Source organism: Mizuhopecten yessoensis, unplaced genomic scaffold (genome assembly GCF_002113885.1).
Source record: "Mizuhopecten yessoensis strain PY_sf001 unplaced genomic scaffold, ASM211388v2 scaffold9061, whole genome shotgun sequence".
Lineage (NCBI taxonomy): Eukaryota > Metazoa > Mollusca > Bivalvia > Pectinida > Pectinidae > Mizuhopecten > Mizuhopecten yessoensis.
In genome coordinates, this window is record NW_018407859.1 from 217358 (window position 1) to 237256 (window position 19899).

At 36.5% G+C, this 19899-nt stretch overlaps 1 protein-coding gene across 9 annotated transcripts in view; it reads left to right on the forward strand.

Annotated features, from left to right (window-relative positions):
* Positions 1-19899, forward strand: part of LOC110457254 (semaphorin-2A-like) — a 121645-nt gene that overhangs the window by 58876 nt on the left and 42870 nt on the right. For 7 of the 9 annotated variants that reach the window (XM_021508442.1, XM_021508444.1, XM_021508443.1 and 4 more), the window contains 2 exons: positions 5752-5895; positions 11811-12026. In XM_021508442.1, coding sequence (XP_021364117.1) covers positions 11888-12026 — 139 coding nt within the window. In that variant the 5' untranslated portion in view covers positions 5752-5895; positions 11811-11887. Of the gene's footprint in view, positions 1-5751; positions 5896-10910; positions 11501-11538; positions 11706-11810; positions 12027-19899 lie in introns of those variants that run through there. The other 2 variants (XM_021508448.1, XM_021508449.1) reach the window with 2 other exon arrangements.

The window sequence follows — 19899 nt, forward strand, 5'->3', positions numbered from 1 at the left end:
CCTGCACAGATCTAAATATATCACACTGGGATTTCCTGGCAAGAAGACTTATTGTTTTAATCAGAATCACGATAACTATTTTTACAAATGTACGTTGGATACGTGATAGTATTCGTGTGGAGATGAGAGCGTGTGATATGATGGTAAGGAAAACTTCTTACACTGGTGAATGCTTGCATCATGCATAATGTAATTATTATTTTTTTAGTCACTAATTTTGATATAGTTATAAACCTTTACTTTGAAGACTGCAAAGGTTGTATGTTTTTGTCAAAGCTGTGTCAGATTGAATTAACCAAGTCAAAAATGTACATATTGATGTATCCAAATTAAAAAATTGTTCAGTACTTGCTCTGCAGACATATGGTGGATAAGCTACCCTAGCTAGTACACCAGGGTTAGGTTAGTACCCCCTCTGATGTATCAGCTTTGTATTGTGTATGAGCTTCCCTAGTAGACCAGGGTTAGGGTACCGTAGTTCCCCATCTGGTGTATCAGCTTTGTATGGAGTATGAGCTACCCTAGTAGACCAGGGCTAGGTTAGTACCCCCTCTGATGTATCAGCTTTGGATGGTGTATGAGCTACCCTAGTAGACAAGGGTTAGGTTAGTGCCCGCTCTGATGTATCAGCTTTGTATGGCGTATGAGCTACCCTAGTAGACCATGTTTAGGGTACCGTAGTTCCCCCTCTGGTGTATCAGCTTTAAATGGTGTATGAGCTACTCTAGTAGACCAGGGTTGGGGTACCGTAGTTCCCCCTCTGATGTTATCCAAATTAAAAAATTGTTCAGTTCTTGCTCTGCAGACATATGGTGGATAAGCTACCCTAGCTAGTACACCAGGGTTAGGTTAGTTCCCCCTCTGATGTATCAGTTTCGTATGGTGTATGAGCTACCCTAGTAGACAAGGGTTAGGTTAGTGCCCGCTCTGATGTATCAGCTTTGTATGGTATATGAGCTACCCTAGTAGACCAGGGCTAGGTTAGTACCCCCTCTGATGTATCAGCTTCGTATGGGGTATGAGCTACTCTAGTAGACCAGGGCTAGGTTAGTACCCCCTCTGATGTATCAGCTTCATATGGTGTATGAGCTACTCTAGTAGACCAGGGCTAGGTTAGTACCCCCTCTGATGTACCAGCTTTGTATGGTGTATGAGCTACTCTGGTAGACCAGGGTTAGGGTAGTACCCCCTCTGATGTATCAGCTTCGTATGGTTTATGAGCTACCCTAGTAGACCAGGGATAGGTTAGTACTCCCTCTGATGCATCAGCTTTGTATGGTGTATGAGCTACCCAAGTAGACCAGGGTTAGGTTAGTACCCCCTCTGATGAATCAGCTTTGTATGGTGTATGAGTTACCCTAGTAGACCAGGGTTAGGTTATTACCCCCTCTGATGTATCAGCTTTGGATGGTGTATGAGCTACCCTAGTAGACCGGGGTTAGGGTAGTACCCCCTCTGTTGTATCGACAGCTTCCTAGCCACAGATGGTTCTCTGCTGGCTAGGAAGCTGTCGATACAACAGAGGGGGTACTACCCTAACCCTGGTCTACTAGCGAAGCTCATACACCATACAAAGCTGGTACATCAGAGGGGGTACTAACCTAACCCTGGTGTACTAGCTAGGGTTAGGTTAGTACCCCCTCTGAGGTATCAGCTTTGTATGGTGTATGAGCTCCCCTAGTAGACCAGGTTTAGGGTACCGTAGTTCCCCCTCTGATGTAGCAGCTTTGTATGGTGTATGAGCTAACCTAGTAGACCAGGGTTAGGTTAGTTCCCCCTCTGATGTATCAGCTTCGTATGGTGTATGGGCTGCCCTAGTAGACCAGGGTTAGGGTGGTTCCCCCTCTATTGTATCAGCTTTGTATGGTGTATAAGGTACTCTAGTAGACCAGGGTTAGGGTAGTACCCCCTCTGTTGTATCGACAGCTTCCTAGCCAGCAGAGAACCATCTGTGGTTGAATACCAACATCACAATACAACAACATATCAGTGTACATAGACATGCTGTTAGCACCCTGGTCCTTTGTTAAAGGTCTTGTAGCAAAATGTCAAATGGGAATATCAGAATGCTCAGTTTTATTTTTTTGTAACAGCATGATAATAAATGGTCTGTTATCAAGTGTCTTTCTCTGAAGGAATTGTCATCGGTCTCAAGTTCTCCAAACATTGTGCAATAAACAATCCAGGTACAGTATATCATTGAGACATGTATTAACGCTTTGTGTTTTTATACACAAACATATGCCACAAGCTGGCCTCAGTCACATGTTGAGAGCTATAGTAGATATATATACGTAGAATCTACACTTGTCAAAATCCAATGAATCAGATTTCTCCTCCTCCTGTTTTAAACAGATACAAATAATCCTTCTGTTGGGAACAGATAGAGTCAAATATTCCTTCTGTTGGGAACAGATAGAGTCAAATATTCCTAAATATTCCTTCTGTTGCGAACAGATAGAGTCAAATATTCCTTCTGTTCTAAAAGTTTCAAACTATGTTTGAGTTGGATACCCGTTGTTAACAGCTAATATGGTCCTCAGAAGGTAACGCCATCCGTATTAATTACATTACATAAAACATGGGACGTGGTGATAACTCGAACAATGACGCACGACCAGACCTTGTTTACGGCAATGAATTTTTGTTTTTGCCTAGTTTTACAGCCAAAAACAGGCTGCTTCCTCGAGAAAAATGGTCTCTATTCCCCCCTCCCACAAAAGAAAAAAACGAAGAATATCTCTCCACTTTGATAAAAAATAATAAAAATACATGTAATGCTATATTTTAATAATTGATGAAGAACAGGCTGTTGTAAACCTTTAAGTAGATGAAACACTATGGTATAAGTTTAGTCTGGAGACTGTAATGTGTATTAGTTACATGCTAATCCTGACACAGTGTGGTAATTTATTCTGCACATGTATCATAATTAACCTAATTATGTACACACATGATGATAAGGGTGTGAACTCACTCAATATGTATTATGCAAGTACTACATCACAGGATAAAATGCTAATTTGATGATGTCTCATTATATTTAAATTTCATTGTTTACCAAGTTGATTGGCTGCGGACATTTACAGGATAGGTTATATATGTAAACTTTGACATTCAATCTGCTACAGGAATTTCTGAATGTCAGGAATTCTACCCTGCCAGATTGACAAAAGTGCACGAGAAAGACACTGTTTATGCCTTGTCAATAAAGGTTTCGTCAATTTAAATGTCTGAGTTTTATAGGATACTGTATGGTCAAAGATCACAGCAGACAATTGCAATCATAATAGAATCTTGAATTCCGTTAGATGTTTTTATTTGCCGATACATTTGTATAGATTTCATCAAGGGGGGGCCACAAGGTATTCAATTGACCAGAAAAGTATAAGGTACTCACTGAACCAATAGTGTAGTGGAGTTTCATTTTACGCCATTATTGAGCTGTCTCTGATCATTACACAAGGTTTTACATAATCAGCTTGGGGTATCTTGTATTTTGTAGGTCACAAAGGTCATATCATTGCACAAGTTTTTATGTAATCAGCCTGGTATCTGTGTGTTTTGTTGACCTCTCTGTTCATCTGTTGACACTGTCGGAGGGTTCAGTTAACGAGTAGTCATGCATCTATTTAGGGTGACATAAACAGTAGTTTGTTAGTGAGGCAACAACTACAAATCTCTGTACAGATGTCATTATCAGGATCAAAGCTAGACGAGTTAACGAGATGTGATATTTGGTGGGTCTTTTATCTACCCCCAGAACCATCTGGTCACCTTTTGACAGTCATGAAGCCACAAAGAATGCACACTTATATAAATTTTATCATGTCTGTTGTAAAAAATGCTGGCGATAGCAACTGCAGCAGATCGTTTTACTTTCAGAGATTCTTGTCAAGTCCAACAGTTTTTTTATGAGCTGGTTAGGAAAACAGTAGTTACTGCATTGTTAACAGTTATCTCTGGAGAGACTGACACATTTTGGTCCTGATCACACCGAAGTTTGATTTGAGTATTGAAATGTGCTTTTTGTTAAGTGTTAAATGATTTTCTTTGAAGACACAGGAAGATACATTTGTGTATTCCCATAGAGTATACTTAGAGGGAATTCAAATTTCAATTTCAATGTACAGTTGTTATATACCTATATACAACACTTTTCAGCATCATGTGAATGTTTGTCAAGTAGAAAAACTTAAATGAAAATGAGTCACTAAAAAGTTCTCTTCTTGTCAACATATTAAACGGACAACTTGACTCGACTCGTATTCAAGGACTTGGTATATATAGCATTATATACAGCTTTTTTACGATTTAAATCACTATTTGTTATTAATAAGAACAACACAATATGTCTAAATAAAGAAACAGCTGAACGAATTTGTAAAAAAAAATAACCCTTATAGATGAAAATCTAGAAAATAATACTGTTTCTGGAGTCCATTGGTTTATATTCAAGTTGATAAACGTGCAGACTTCAATTATTATACAAAGATAGAGGAAGGCTTTGTGTCTGGCCATTTAAACATCACTAGTTATTGTACCAGCAGTATATACGCATTACGCAAAACATTTCCAGGCAATGCTGTCATGTTGTTATATAAGGACTACAACAGTTTATATTGATTTTGAAGTCATTGATTTTAGAAAACTTGTAGGGGGGTGTAAAGTTGTGGTGTTCTATAGAATACATTTGTATGACTTGATGGGTCGATCAGTAAAAACCTATAAGGTTCCTATAAATAGCCAGCCTTATCAGCTGGAAACTGTACATTATCACAATGTATAGGTTTGGGAGGGTTACATGGTATCGTGTAATAACCAAATCATTGCTGATACTGGAGTAACTAGCGTCAATGGAACACCATGCTATACCTCTATGTATTGGGAACCATAAAGGGGCCAGAACACCTGAAGCCTGAAGGTGTCTTGTATAGGGAGTACCTGTGGTATAATGTCTACAAAGGGGTGTCCATGATTTATAGGTCATGTTTTACCCTAGAATGGAAGGGAATGAAGTGTATCTAGATCAAGAAATGATGAATTGGGTAGGTTATACACCACGATATCACACGGGACCTGTCATTTTGGTATGTTCAATGTACACAAAGACATCATTTATCCGGAACATATTAAAAATGCTGTTATCAAAGAAATGTTCATCTTTAAAATCTCATTATGATTTCAAATATTGTTTCTGGAGTCCATTGGTTTATATGAGTTGATAAACCAGACTTGAATTATTATACAAAGATAGAGGAAGGTTTTGCGTCTGGCTGTTTAAATATCACTAGTTATTGTACCAGCAGTATATAAGGTAACACTTGGATACAATGGACCAGTTATCATTTAACTCAGTATTATCACAAACGTATTTCTTATCATTATATAAAAGTTATAATATATTTTAAAACAATTATGAAACAAGCCATTTCAACTTATATTAATCACTCTTGTTAGCCTGTATGTTAGTGTGCGGAGGTCTTAATGTGGGAGGAAACCGGAGAAAACCTACATGGTCGGTGACCCCATACCTTTTCACATCCGATCAGGGAATCGAACCCCAGTCACATTGGTTAAAAGCAGGTGCGCTATCCATAATCCACTGTGCCACCTGACCACTTATAATTTATAACTGTTGCCTTATATGGTTATCATAGTTATTTTTCAGTTTTCGGTTGCAGGATGTTGCATGAGTGCATAATATTTACCGTGTTGTCTAATGACATTTCCCTATGTTCTCTGTTGTAGGTAATATAAGGCGTGATGGTGTAATCATGACAGCCGTGGAGTGGTAATGGAATGACTTCAATATTCGAGAACATGTACAGAAATTGATACTCCCACGTATTGCGTGACGATCCGAAGGACATGCTCCAATCTTGTAATGTTATGGTGCGTATCAATAGGAACAGGAAGTGTAAATTTCAACTAACACTCGTATAACTGTAAACTACATGACCCCATCCATATCTAGCTATACTATACCAGACATAGGTTGTATTATAGGATATATTGGACAGGATAGTTTATATAGATTATAGATTTCATGTGGTATTTAATTTTTCATGAATTCTCATATAGCATTGATCGTTTAAACAACATGAGCATTTAGCAATATGCAATGATAGTAATTATCTAAATAAATATGGGAAGGTTAGTTTGCAAAAAATAAATACAAAGAAGTAATTTAGAGTAAGCATTAATTTCATGGCTCTGTTGTTAGTCCCTTATATAGTCAATAAGTATCACTAACAGGGACTAGAGGTTTACACTGTGCCATCTAAGTTAGTACTTAATTGGATGATAGAGTGTTGCTAACTAAAATTGGGACTCCTGCCCTGCTATATACAGAGTTGTAGCCCTTCGTTCATTTTCTATACCATTGCCGTGTTTGTCAAAGGGTGGGGACTATGGATTGTTCTCAATAGTTTACGTGTTTTTGTGATTTTGCTGCATGATTTACATGAGAGTATTTTACAACCTGTTGATGAAGGGCACCGTATTTAGGAAAGTATATAATCTTACAACCGGTCGACGGCCCGATAAAGAGTGATAAGTATTCTAGGAAGGTGTGTTACAGTCTAAAGAGTATTTAGGAAGGTTTCGTACAGATTTTGTGAGGATATGTGTCTGGATTTTTCTCTTAGTCTACATGAATATGAATATGCCGGTTGACATAAATGGACCCCTATATATTAAGATAGATATCTTGCTGGCTTAATTTATGGTGGTCTATTTTACAGGAGAGTTCTATATTATAAAAAGTATGTTTTTAAGTATATTTAGGTATTATCAGTATGACCTTACGGTGGTGACCTGGTCGTTAGATTGTCAGTCGATAACATTTGTACTGGTTAATGTTTTACAGTCCATTAACTTAACCATAGGCTTGGGAGACATAGAGGAAAGATAAAACTAATATAGGGGCTAATTAACACACTCAATTAGCTTCAAAACAAACTTACGCCACATAAAATATGGTCAGGACACTTCAACACATGCCACAAACGAAATCAATTGAACACAATTATACAACCGAAAAAAACTAATTGTTCAAATGAGAATGTATTGTTTAAATGACTTTACCCGGTTGTTCTTCAGAATTCTTTGAACAAAAAGAGGAATTAAGCTATTAGAGGTCAACTCACTTACCTACAGGACCCATTAAGTGTTTAAAATCTACTTGAGGAATCTATTAGATGTGCAGGGATGAGTTGTTGGAGGGTTTCTTAGATGTGTGTAAAAGACATTTTAGATATTCTCTGGAGCACGCACATTAAAAAAAATGCAACATATTTCGAAATGGTTGTCGTAAGTAGATTGACATGGCGGAAAACCCTACTTGAGACAAGCTGGTTTTTGTGCCCATTACAGAAAGTATTTTTCATCATCAGAACAATTGATATGGCAGCACTGCATTGTACTAACTATCTTGTGGTGTAGATGGGAGGAGATCCTGGTGTCACAGGACACACAGGATGCTGATCTTGTTGGTGGTGACATACAGACGGACAATAACGGCACTGACAGACTGTGCCTATACCTATCCTGTAGCCCTGTTAGGACTGACCAATCTTAAACATCCTGTACCACAGTTGAAGACTGCCCATCTGCTAACATTGAGTGTTATTGATGAAGCAGAAGAGGCTGACCCTTCCAGAACATTTAGTCCATTTTTTTTCATTTTTCAAGGGATTCATTTGTTCCTTATTTGCCCTAGTTTTGTAAATGTTTACTTCACACTTTTGTGGACATTTCAGTATTCTTTTGTTGTTCCTTATCTCTGGGTGTCTGAAAGAAATGGTTTCTAGATGTTTACTTTGAAACAATAAATCTGTGTTAACCACACTTGGTGAATGATGTCCTGAGGGGAAGGGGAAAAGTCTATGGATTTTGGTGTCACTTAGCCAACGGTCAAGGTCACAGTGCCAACAAGTATACTAAAATGTGGGAAAAGTAGGTTTTTGGATGCTATATCTTGAACGGTCCACCAGACCTAAAACAGTCCTGGATGTCTGATGCCCTTGGAAAGAGGAAGATCCCTAATAGTTTTGGAGATGCAAGGTCAAAGGTCATGGTCAGAAAAGCTATAAATGGGTTGAAAATTTGTTGAAATATTGATTTTCGGATAGTATTTCTTAAAAAATACATCAGATATAAAACTAACTTATCTCTATTGATTTTGGGGTTTCTAGACGACAAATGAAGGTCAAAGCGGCTCTAAACAAACTAATTTCTTTAAGATATTTGTTTCTGGAATCCATTTTTTTTTAATTTTCGAGCTATCTAATTGAGCACAGAAAGAAAAGGAGATATCAAATTGTGTTTATATGGATATGCTATCTATCCATTTATCAGTGCATTTTAATAGCTATGTCCACATGGTATTTTGATATAGAGAAAAAAAGTGTCAAAACAATTGTGTGGGGGAAATATGTCTGGTGATGTGGCCAGCCTCCTAACCTAAGGTGTGTGTGTTACTGTTGTAGTAGACAGGGAACTTGTTGACATTTTATTGCATAGCAGTACAGCAGTGTTTTAGATAGCACCAGAAAGATGATTCCTTTTGTGTAGTGTCTGAAACAAGTTTTGAAATGCCAAACCACTACAGTGTATATATGATATTCATTGAGTGCTAACAAGTACTGAAATGATACGTTAGCAGACAGCCTATCCAACAGTCTATGGTTATTACAGCATTGAGTCTTCCGTAAAATATTTCAGTTTCCCTTTTGCACAATTGTACAGACCAATGGCTGTATATCATCTATCCAAGCTTTTCCCCTCATTTCCTTTTGGTTTAACTGGGGAGGTTCTGCTGTCATAAATGAACTGCAGTTCTCCTCAGTTAAAACTTTTCTTCCCAAATATTAATTCAGACAACTGACCAACCCTCCAATAGTCTATAACTGGTTGTTGAGTGGGCATTGTTGACTTGTCCTCAAAATCAAGGAGTTAAGCTTTCAATATAAATATCTTTTCTGCACCCTTGGTTCGTGTCAAGACAAAATTGAAGGCTCACGATTAGCATTGTGATTGGATTCAGATATGAAAATAACTGACAGATCACTAGCCTGATAAATGTCCTTTGAAGAGTATAAGGAACTATTCCCAAATCAAGGGCAATCAATCTTGTTATGCTGCAGCACAATTCCTTTTATATATATCAAAGAGATCACAGGTATGCAGGATTTTGTAACAGATTTCAGACTAGTCAAATCTATCAAGATGTTGTATACCGAGACTTTAGATATGTCACAACATATTCCAAGGGTGTGAAGAACATCTATATATCAAGAATGGAACCTTGGATTTTGAAGATGTTTTCTGTATGAGCTGTATGCTCCAAATGACATAAAACATTCTATATAAGAGTGACCTTGGAAATGCTGTATATGCTCAGAATGACCTTGGACATCCTATATATACTCCAAATGACCTTGGACATGTTGTATATGTTCAAAATGACCTTGGATATTAATTCTATATATGCTCCAAGTGACCTTGGATGGTTTGATAGTGCAACTGATGATGGAACTTTTACATACTCTGCTGTATATGTTCTCATTAAAACTAACCAGTATCCTCTTATTCCCGCCCTGAAGAGGCTTCAGACGACCTTGATTAGTTACAGCCTTGGTTGTTTTGTTATTTTGTTTCTTTTGATTATAAAAGTAATTTGAAATTCTTAATAGATTTTCCCTGAACAAATAAAAAAAAAAAATCAAGATATTCTATTGTGTCATTGAGGAAGATGTTTCCAATAGTAAGTAGCATTGTATATATATATATATCTTAATGGAGAAAGATGCTGAAACCACTCTTTCCCGTAATAGGTATGTACATCTTGATATCCTGCAATCTTTGTATCATCCTTATTTTTACATAACCAAGATATTTATAAAAAGATTGTAGTGTTTTCTTTGCCAATAAACATATGTTAGTAGACTATTGCTGTAGCCCTCCCCTGTCTACAACCATGGACCAAATATAATTAATTACTGTCCTAGTGTGATAATGACATTTCTAGTCCTCACATCATGTTTTATCAGTTTTCTACATCTCCTGGCTCTATAGCTTTTTCACGACTGTCATAATTTCAAAAGAACAAGTAAAAAGGAAACGTCTCTGATTGTGTGACAGAATTTTATCTCCAGAAGGTTTGAAGGGTGGAGAGCAGTGTGAAAGACTCGCCGAAATTTTGATTGCAGCTTTAAGAATGGCAATGTCAATCAACTTACAATAACATTTGCTTGATGAAATTATTTAAACAGCATTTGATTTGGCGGCGTCTTGAAGTGTTAGAACTGAGAGAACATGATAGTTGGATGTTCTGATAAGTTAGAACAAAGGCCAGTGGTGTGTGTGTTCAGGTTTGGCTGACACCTTGTAACACCAAGCCTAAGGCCTTCTCTTGTTAAAGCATTTAGGTTTAATCTTGCATACTCTGGTTTTCTGATTCCATAATATGATAAGCTGGAAGGAAAAAACAATTTAAGTTTAAAGAATTTAGTTATAAACCTTTGGGGGACATGTAAAGGCTCGAGAGAACAGCATGGTGAGACTTTTTGTATTCATTCAGGATTATCAGTACGTACTAGCCATGATTTACAGTTTGTTTACATGTACTGCATTCAACTGTTCACAGTTTCAATGATACTTTGCAGTTACCTATAGTTAAAACTTTGGTGTAGCGGAAAGATACAGGGGTTGTAGACGTAAGCAGTAGAGTTAGGTTGTGTTGATGCCATGTAAGCAAATCTTCTTGAAGTTAGCTGTCTTATTAAGACTACATAGTGATTTTCCTGATTTTAATGTTTCACTAGCATGCTGGTAGTAATAAAGTACACATGTATACGCTGCACACCAAGCGCAGTGCCACTCCTATATCTGTACATGTAGCACTCAGCAGTTTTGTGATGGTGTCATACAGACATTAGAATTCCAGGCTAATATCTGCTTGGCACCGATGTTTAAAAATATGGGTGTCTCCGGGACGTCAGTTGTGATGTTATACTTGCAGGTGCTTGTTGCAGAATGTGTGCATCTCATTTACTCAAAATGATGTGATGTTTTGTATTACAGTGGCAATGGTTAGCCAGATATGCTGAACATGTTCATTAGAATCCCTACATTCGGTGCTTTGTCTTCAGTGTGGTGGAAAAAACGCACGACCATAACATTCATGTTTTATAGTATAATAACAGGCTATTATAGGTAGGAATGTTTATGGGTGTTGTTCGGAACCACTGCTGTTAGAACTACGTTTGTAAACATTCTAAAGTTTTGTTAATTTCCCTGTTAATAAATGGTCCTGATGAAGTCTCCATCCGGTGTTTTGACATGGACTGATATCTGTCAAAAGTGAAGTGGTAGGTAGTGTATATAGGTACTTGTCTGGTCTCCCACACATGTGGACATCCTCTCATTAGTCAGAGGACCAATGACAGACTAACTCGGATGACAGACCCGTGAAATATGGGGAATAGAGTCTAAGGTTAGTTACTGTTACATAGAAAATCTACAGTTACATTGTGTTGTATCCTAATAATTATGGTGGGACATTTCCATGCATAGATAACCTTTGATCATATCAGTAATGTTTATAATGTTTTAGTTTATTATAGTTATGTCAATTATTATGTTTGAAAATGTCATAACAGCAGACTGGGCCTGGTTTCGCTGATGACCTACTTGATCTGGTAAAAGTCATATACATAATTTAGGTCATTTTGAGCTATAATCACAACATCATTGGGGATATTTCAATAGAATTTCAACAGTTTGTGTTTTGTTGTTTTTCACAGATACCCACTGGATAACTACCTAGGATTAAACGAAGAGGAACAATATTTTATTCCAAACACCAGGACATATTTTCAGGATGGATGAATCAAGGACTTGTAGATTAACAGGCAGACTTATTCGCTGTGAAGTGGTTCTGTTCTTCACAATGCTGTGGGCTATTTTGCCTTATTCTGGTACTATGGTATTAACAACGTGTGGAAATTTACATCCCCAAGGTAAGTACCAGAGTATAAGCTTGGACTTTATAGGTAAATAAAATTGTCATACTTCTCCATCCCTTCAGGCAAAAATTGCCAGTTCTTATGAAAATCCATATAAGCATATACACAACATCAGGCTATTTTCTTGTGGTGCAAATTTCAAAACTTGATCAAAATCAAGTGATGGGTTGGGGAGGGGGGCAAGAGTTGTTGCCCTTAGTGATGTTCTACATATTACCATACTTCTGGTCAACACTGATGTATGATTTGTGTTTTCATCAGCTGGTGCATAAAATGGGTTAAAAAAAAAGGCGAACATAAAGAATATAAATGTTGAGAAAATTAGATTTTATGTACTTGTTTAAGCTTGTCATTTTAATCTTATTGTTAGTGATATGTCCCTCATGATTTTCTTTGGTATAATAGTGACAGTAGCAATTTACACAAATTGATGATCATAGATCAGACCTGACTGTTGGATACCAAAACACACTTAGAAGAAATATTAAAAACCCTTCCGAGATGTTAAAACCCTTGTTAAACATCATCACATCCTTGCTTTTTTATGTTCATTCTCCAAGTGATAAAACATCATTCAGTTATCTCTGTAAAATTGGACCAACGTCCCTCACCAAGGGGAGTATTTCACTCCAGTGCAAGCATGTTCTTCAAGAAAGGTCTGCTATCTCCTATAAAAGTGGCTGTGGGGTCAGCACCAGTCAGGGATAGGAGATGTGTACACCCAGGGGTTCTTCCTCTCCTGTGATGATGTAATATACCAAAGGAGGTTAAAGTAGTCAAAAAAGATCCAGAGATTGTAAATTATAGTTCAATAAAATGGTTTTATCCAGAGTCAGATTCACTTCCTGCTGTCATTAGCTGACATTAGATTGTCAGTGCTAGTAAATAGGGATGCCACCTGTCGGTTTTATTTCATCGCATTATTTCAAACTCTGAAATATCTCTAGAACTTGGGGATTGACTTGTAATATAGTGCAACTATTTCATAAAACATATCGTCTTATAGCATATATCTACCTTTAGTATGGCTGGTGTGAAGGATAAAATATCTCCTTATCTAAGATACAGAGACTTGACTGGTTCACCTATAAGTGGTTTTAAATGCTTAATCAAGAATGATCATATCAAAATATTCGGTAACACAGTTATTCCAACGAACTCAAGTCAACTCTTCACCGAATTAAGAGCCGGGAAACTCCTCTCATGTCCTGAACTTTGTGTGTGGTTTTAATTTTGTGTTTTTAAAATGGAGGGAATAAAAACAATGTCTATGTAAGGTTCAAATGCAAATGCTATGAGTAATGTGCCTGTAGGCCGGGTCTGGTACGTGGCAGCTTGGTGTGGTAACATGCACATGCATGGATGGAGGAGATTTTCGTGAACGGAAATTGCTGCTTATTGGTTAACCTTCGGTAATCCTTTGAATTTGTGATGGATTTTGCAAATGTCAACTAGGAAATTACAAAGATGAGACATGCTAATTAAATGGTTTAGGAGTGCCTGGCTGAATTTATATTTCGACTGTTAGTAACACATTAAATAATGGCTGTTTCGTCCTTGATGGCAGATTGTTGACCCTATCAAAGGACTGGATACTTAAAAGTTCTTATCTTATTAATTACTTGTGGTCATTTAGACTAAACATCTTCATCTTGAAGTGTTCAGGTCCTGTTTATAAGGCTTTTAGAATCATGAGGATGTGATATCTTATGATGAGATTTTATACTTGATGTGTATAAGTGATGACAGAATATTAATGGTTTTGTTTTTGTATTTTTGATAATAGAATATTTATAAAGAAGTTTCATAGATGTTGAATTAAACCTGGTGGGAAAATGTTGCAAGTCATTCTGATAGCTTGTAATTTTACTGGTGTGAAATGACAATGTATTAATGTTATACTAAACAATGATTCTTGAATTGGCCATTCACAATCAATCAAAACTAGATATACATATCAAGACCAAAGTCCCTGCTCGTGCTCTTTATTGGAACAGGTGCCAAAACCATGATTGAATTTCAATTATAAGTATTTAATTACTAATACCTCATGTACAACCTGATTATATTTCAATATTTTGTAATGAAATCTTGAAAAGTCCTATCATTTTGTAAATAATATGTCATACTGTTATAACAAGCATTTTGTTAATAAAAGCTAATATCATGATCATCTATCAACATTTGCATCGAAGGAGAATTACATGCAAATCAATTTAGCTAAATCATTAATGTTATATGTGGTACTACTGTACGCTCTTGTGTCACACCCAGATCCACTAGTGTGATAGGGTAACGGTAATTAGCACCGTCTAGGCATGCACATGCATTAGATCTACGTATTATCAAACTGATTTGCCAGGGATGCACCAGTTAAACTTTGACCCTAATGCACCTAAGGGCTTAGCGAATGAACAGGATTTAACACAGATTGTACAACTGTAAAACAGATAAGATCAACTAGATACATTTATTTATGTTTTTTAACAAAACAGACAGATTGGTATTTAAGGGTGATATAAGACATTGCATAAACTTATCAAATCGTGTAACAAACTTGACGGTAGAAAATGTTTCCATGAATATTTGATCATACCTGATATTCGCTGAGCTACGTGAAGCTTGGGATGCATGATGCTATGTAAGATTTTATCAAAATTATTTTCTATAGTTAAATAGCTTTGACAAGCTAATGATTTATGGCCGTATTCCAAGTAGACATGGAAGTATAGCCGTGCCCATGGTTATGTAATAGATGTCAGATTAGGGATGTGATATCGGCTATCTCCCTATCCAGGTATTAATCAAGGTGATGCACCAGTGAGTGTCATATTTAACACCGAAGTACACTTCCTAGACTCGTACATCACTTGTTGGGCACATACTTAAACGATTTGTTAGCAACTTTAAGTGACCCACCACCCATTTAACTCACACCCCAATACATAGGTTTACCATTAGTAATAGATGTTGTGGTTATTGTGGTAAGTCTTACTCGTTTACTCTTGTTCAAAGAACAGTTTGTCAGTTTCCAGTCTACTCAAATATATATTTATAACCTGATATCTCTTGAAAAGACATTGTGTAAATTTAAGGAAATGAAAATGCTGGTTTGCTAAACTTATGTTGGTTCTCTTGATTTACCAGCTCAATTAACAGAATTGTGTAACGATTATGAGGAAATGGTAAGTGGGGTTGGAATATATATATATAAAATACACAGTACTAATAGGAAATTATAAGGGAGAGTGGTGATATGTTATTTAATGATTTTGCGTGGCTAGCTTTTAATCAGTCACTTTTATAAAGGAAGTTAGGGCTTCTTATTTGAGGACTTACACACAACACACAACATTTTATCTATAAACCTTTTTATATTTTGTGGATTTTTAAGACATACGACCGTGCATTTTGATTTGTTCAAAATTTTGCGTACCTCACCATTACGTCAAACTTTGATTACACACCAAGTGACCGTTAGGAGATGACAGATCAGCTGTATCATCCTTTTCCTCAAATATATTAGTCATTACATACATGTGTATACAAAATCATGTTGATCATGGGGATGGTCCAGAAATACTGTCCATAAGATAATTGATGGCGGCAACAGGTTTATTTTTGTTAGGTCTTGTGCTTCTGCATATAGAATTGTATTTTAGATAGAATATTGTCATAAGTTAGTAGAGAGCAGATACTTATCTAATCCTAGGGAGGACAGCCCTTATATTACCCAAAGTATCGTTTGTGAAGTGTTTGGGAAGAAAATTGCTGGACAGACTTTATATGAACTATCAATGGTATAATTAGTGATATCTCGAATACTACTCTGTTAATGATTCGTCCTTGATCAAATCTTTACATCACTGTGTTTGATCCAATACATCTAAAGTTTAGTTCCAAGTCCTTATTTCCTGTGAACTCTCACAAAAGTAATCTGCTAGTATGAGGAAGTAGGACAGAAAACAGAGAATGGGGTTGTCTAGACTACTGTTTGTACTGTTCAGGATAGATTTTCATGTGTCAGATAGGACAGGTTCTTCATTAATTGAATAAACACATTATGTCTAAATAAAATGACTCTGTTACATGGTGATAGTTCAATTAATTGGATGTAGTGTTAAGCATATCATAAAAGATCAGTTCTGCTGTGAGACAAGTTCTGCTGTATGTAATAGCCAACTGATATCAGATGAAACAAGTTCTGCTGTACGTAATAGCCAACTGATATCCGCTGAAACAAGTTCTGCTGTACGTAATAGCCAACTGATATCCGATGAGACAAGTTCTGTTGTATGTAATAGCCACCTGATATCAGACGAGACAAGTTCTGCTTTATGTTAAATAGCCAACTGATATCATAAAAGATCTGTTCTGCTGTGAGACAAGTTCTGCTGTACGTAATAGCCAACTGATATCAGATGAGACAAGTTCTGCTGTATGAAATTGCCAACTGATATCAGATGAGACAAGTTCTGCTGTATGTAATAGCCAACTGATATCAGACGAGACAAGTTCTGCTGTATGAAATAGCCAACTGATATCAGACAGACAAGTTCTGCTATATGTTAAATAGCCAACTGATATCAGATGAGACCCATTCTGCTGTATGTAATAGCCAACTGATATCAGTCGAGACAAGTTCTGCTGTATGAAATAGCCAACTGATATCAGACGAGACAAGTTATGCTGTATGTAATAGCCAACTGATATCAGTCGAGACAAGTTCTGCTGTATGAAATAGCCAACTGATATCAGACAGACAAGTTCTGCTATATGTTAAACAGCCAACTGATATCAGATGAGACAAGTTCCGATGTATGTAATAGCCAACTGATATCAGACGAGACAAGTTCTGATGTATGTAATAGCCAACTGATATCAGATGAGACAAGTTCTTCTTTATGGTAATAACTAAATTGGTAACATTGACAGGTTTTGGTGTATGGTACATACAGCTTTTAGGCCCGGCTATATTGTAATCGTCCTTCCTTCAGTAAAAGGAACAGAACTATAAAAGTTGGAAGATGTTCAAGATAGGAACATTCTTCTGACCACAAAAACCCTCTGACAAATATCACGTTTGACAAATGAATTCAGAAGAACAATAAAGTTGTAATCATGAAATATATGTATATAAATATGTGAATTTTTGTGATGTGATGTTAAGCAATATTGATATTCTGCGAGTGTCATTCCACATGTTCTAAGTAAAAAAATGTTGTAGAGGAATTTTGGACCTAGAAGAGGGAACTTCTGACTGTGAAATGTTGATTAGTTGTCAGTGTTTTTGCTAATAGAATAATGATGATGGTCATCAGAGGACTCATTGAGTGTTGGCATGCATTGTTAGGAAACTGCAATACGTGTCCTAGATACACTCAACACGTGTTATTACTTACACAGAGCAGAACCGAGGTAATGTACCTACAAAATGTCACATGTTAGGATGCAAGTATAAATATGGTATACCGCAGTTATACTGATTGAGGTATTTAGACCTGTACTCTAATCTAATTGCCTAAAAACATGTAATAAAAGTCTTTATGTAAATGAATAAATCTAGATTAACTACATAATGAATGTGGCTTAGTGAACAAATTTATTTTTTTGACATGTCCGTAGATACTTTGACCATTAGTTTATACATAAGCTTTTATCCAGAATAAATTCAAATAATTTGACAAATCTGGCGTATTGATCATTTTCGGCAAAATGTTAAGTAAATGACACCTTCTCATCTACCATAACGACAATGATTGGCTAAGCCTCTCCATTGGCCAACCAATCATAACTGGTTTTTCAATACAAAAATGTACATCATCCACCAAGATAGACAATTATTTGGGGAGGGGGTAAAAACAGAAATACCTGATATTAGTTGTGATGGACTGTTCGGTAATGAAAGGAAACCAGTTTTGAATGTTGATTCCAGTTTTTGTTTGAATTATATTTATTTTATTTTGATATGATCAATTACTAGTCAATCATCAGTCATTTGATAACAAGTCATGAAAGATAAAAATATTATGAGCAATTGCCAAGGCTAAGTGCATACTCAATAGGTTTGACTGCAATTAGGGATGCTGGAAAGAGTAAATACGGTAATAAAAAGCACATGATATTACGGTACTGTGATGTCTGTGCCCATCAGTGTGATGTGAGAAAGCATGTGTGTTGGAATGATAGACACGTACATTAAGTAAACAGACTAGTGTCCTTGTAGAGGATAATATGTAAAGGTATCAAGGTACCAACAGTTTACTCCCGCCATAACTCAACTGTTACAAAAGTCCTACTCACCATAATATTCATCAAGCTGAAAAATACAGTAATGACGGCATCTCCTGTCCTCATTTATTATGCCAAATATTGTAATGATTGACTGATGGAGTAATTTTTGCTGTATTTTGGTTTTTCTGTATCTGTTGGAGTATTTATTATCCCCTGTCGGCTGTGAAGAGGCACCATAATCTGTTGTTTGGGCTGGCGAATTTGAAGAGAGCTATACGGGAATGATAAAAAAAATCCTGGTAAAAACATATAGCGGATGCTAATAAGCATTTTATGATACAAAATTCAGGAGAGTGATATTATGTGTTTTGACCACATATTTCTGGTAACTTGAATGAATTGGGGTGGGAGGGAGGAGGGTATTTTTTATCGCAGATAAACCAAGTTTTAAGTTCCTTTTATATCGAAGTTTCTTTATAGATGAAAAGAATGGTTAAAAGTCCATATTAGTATCTATAATGGACAGATAGAAGGGTTTTGTTAAATTGATGAGACTTCTCAAAAGACCAATTTAGATGTTTTGAATGATTTTCAACCGGTATTGAGCCTACTTAGATATCTATCACGTCTGCCTTCAGGGGACAACTGAGGTCAGTAACACACTTTGATCTCCTTTGCTTACTTCAATATTTGTTTTATACATGTCAATAAAACCATTGACCTTCAGACAACCTTTCCTTTATCAAACATCAGAATGTCGGGGGTGAAGATCCGCTGGAATTTGAAAAAAAAAAAAAAAGCCTTTCATAGATTAATTATATTTTCACTGACATCAAATCAATATTTTTGTGGGCGGAAATGCTGTGGAACTTCGCTATTTTGGTCTTGTCTTTCGCTGTGTTTCGCTGAAGACACTAACTGTATGGGAGATTTAGTATCCATTCAATACATTCAGTATCTAAAGTTTCAGTCTGAATCAAATATCCCTCCTACTCATTCAGTATTTAACGTCTTCAGTGCCAATTACCTGCCTCCTTACTGCCAGCTATAAGGCTCCGTGGGGGACAAAGAGTTACTTATCCTTTCCATTATTAACCTGCAACCAATCACTACATCTTAAAATTGTGAAAATTGACATTAATTATGACTGCCTGGATTAACCAGGTTCTCAGGTTTTACCCTTTTTGGGAGACATTAACTTACACTCTATGAAACTGACATTTCTGATTACTGTATCAACATTGACCGAGAAGTTGAGCTAATTTTTGAGTGTTTGCCAGGGAGCCTCCTTTCACGGCCAGTATTAAGTTTTGTTGATGTTCTGTCATCTAAGAATCCCTGAGGCTGACTGCCAGTATCTGTTTTATTTACACGTCCATGCTTAAGCTTCTTGGTTTACTCTGACCCTTGGTCAGCTGTTATTGGTCCAGATTAAATTCAGACTTGGAGTTTCCTAGTTGGTATAACTGGGATTAGACTGGCCACCAGCCCAAAAGTTTTTATGAAGAATTTCTCGACTGCATTTTACTACTAGCTTATCTCCCCCTAGTTTAGAACTTAGAATCAGACATCCCAGTGATCAAAATTATTAGAGTTAAAAAGATTTCTTAATAATTCAATATTCTAGAGAGGG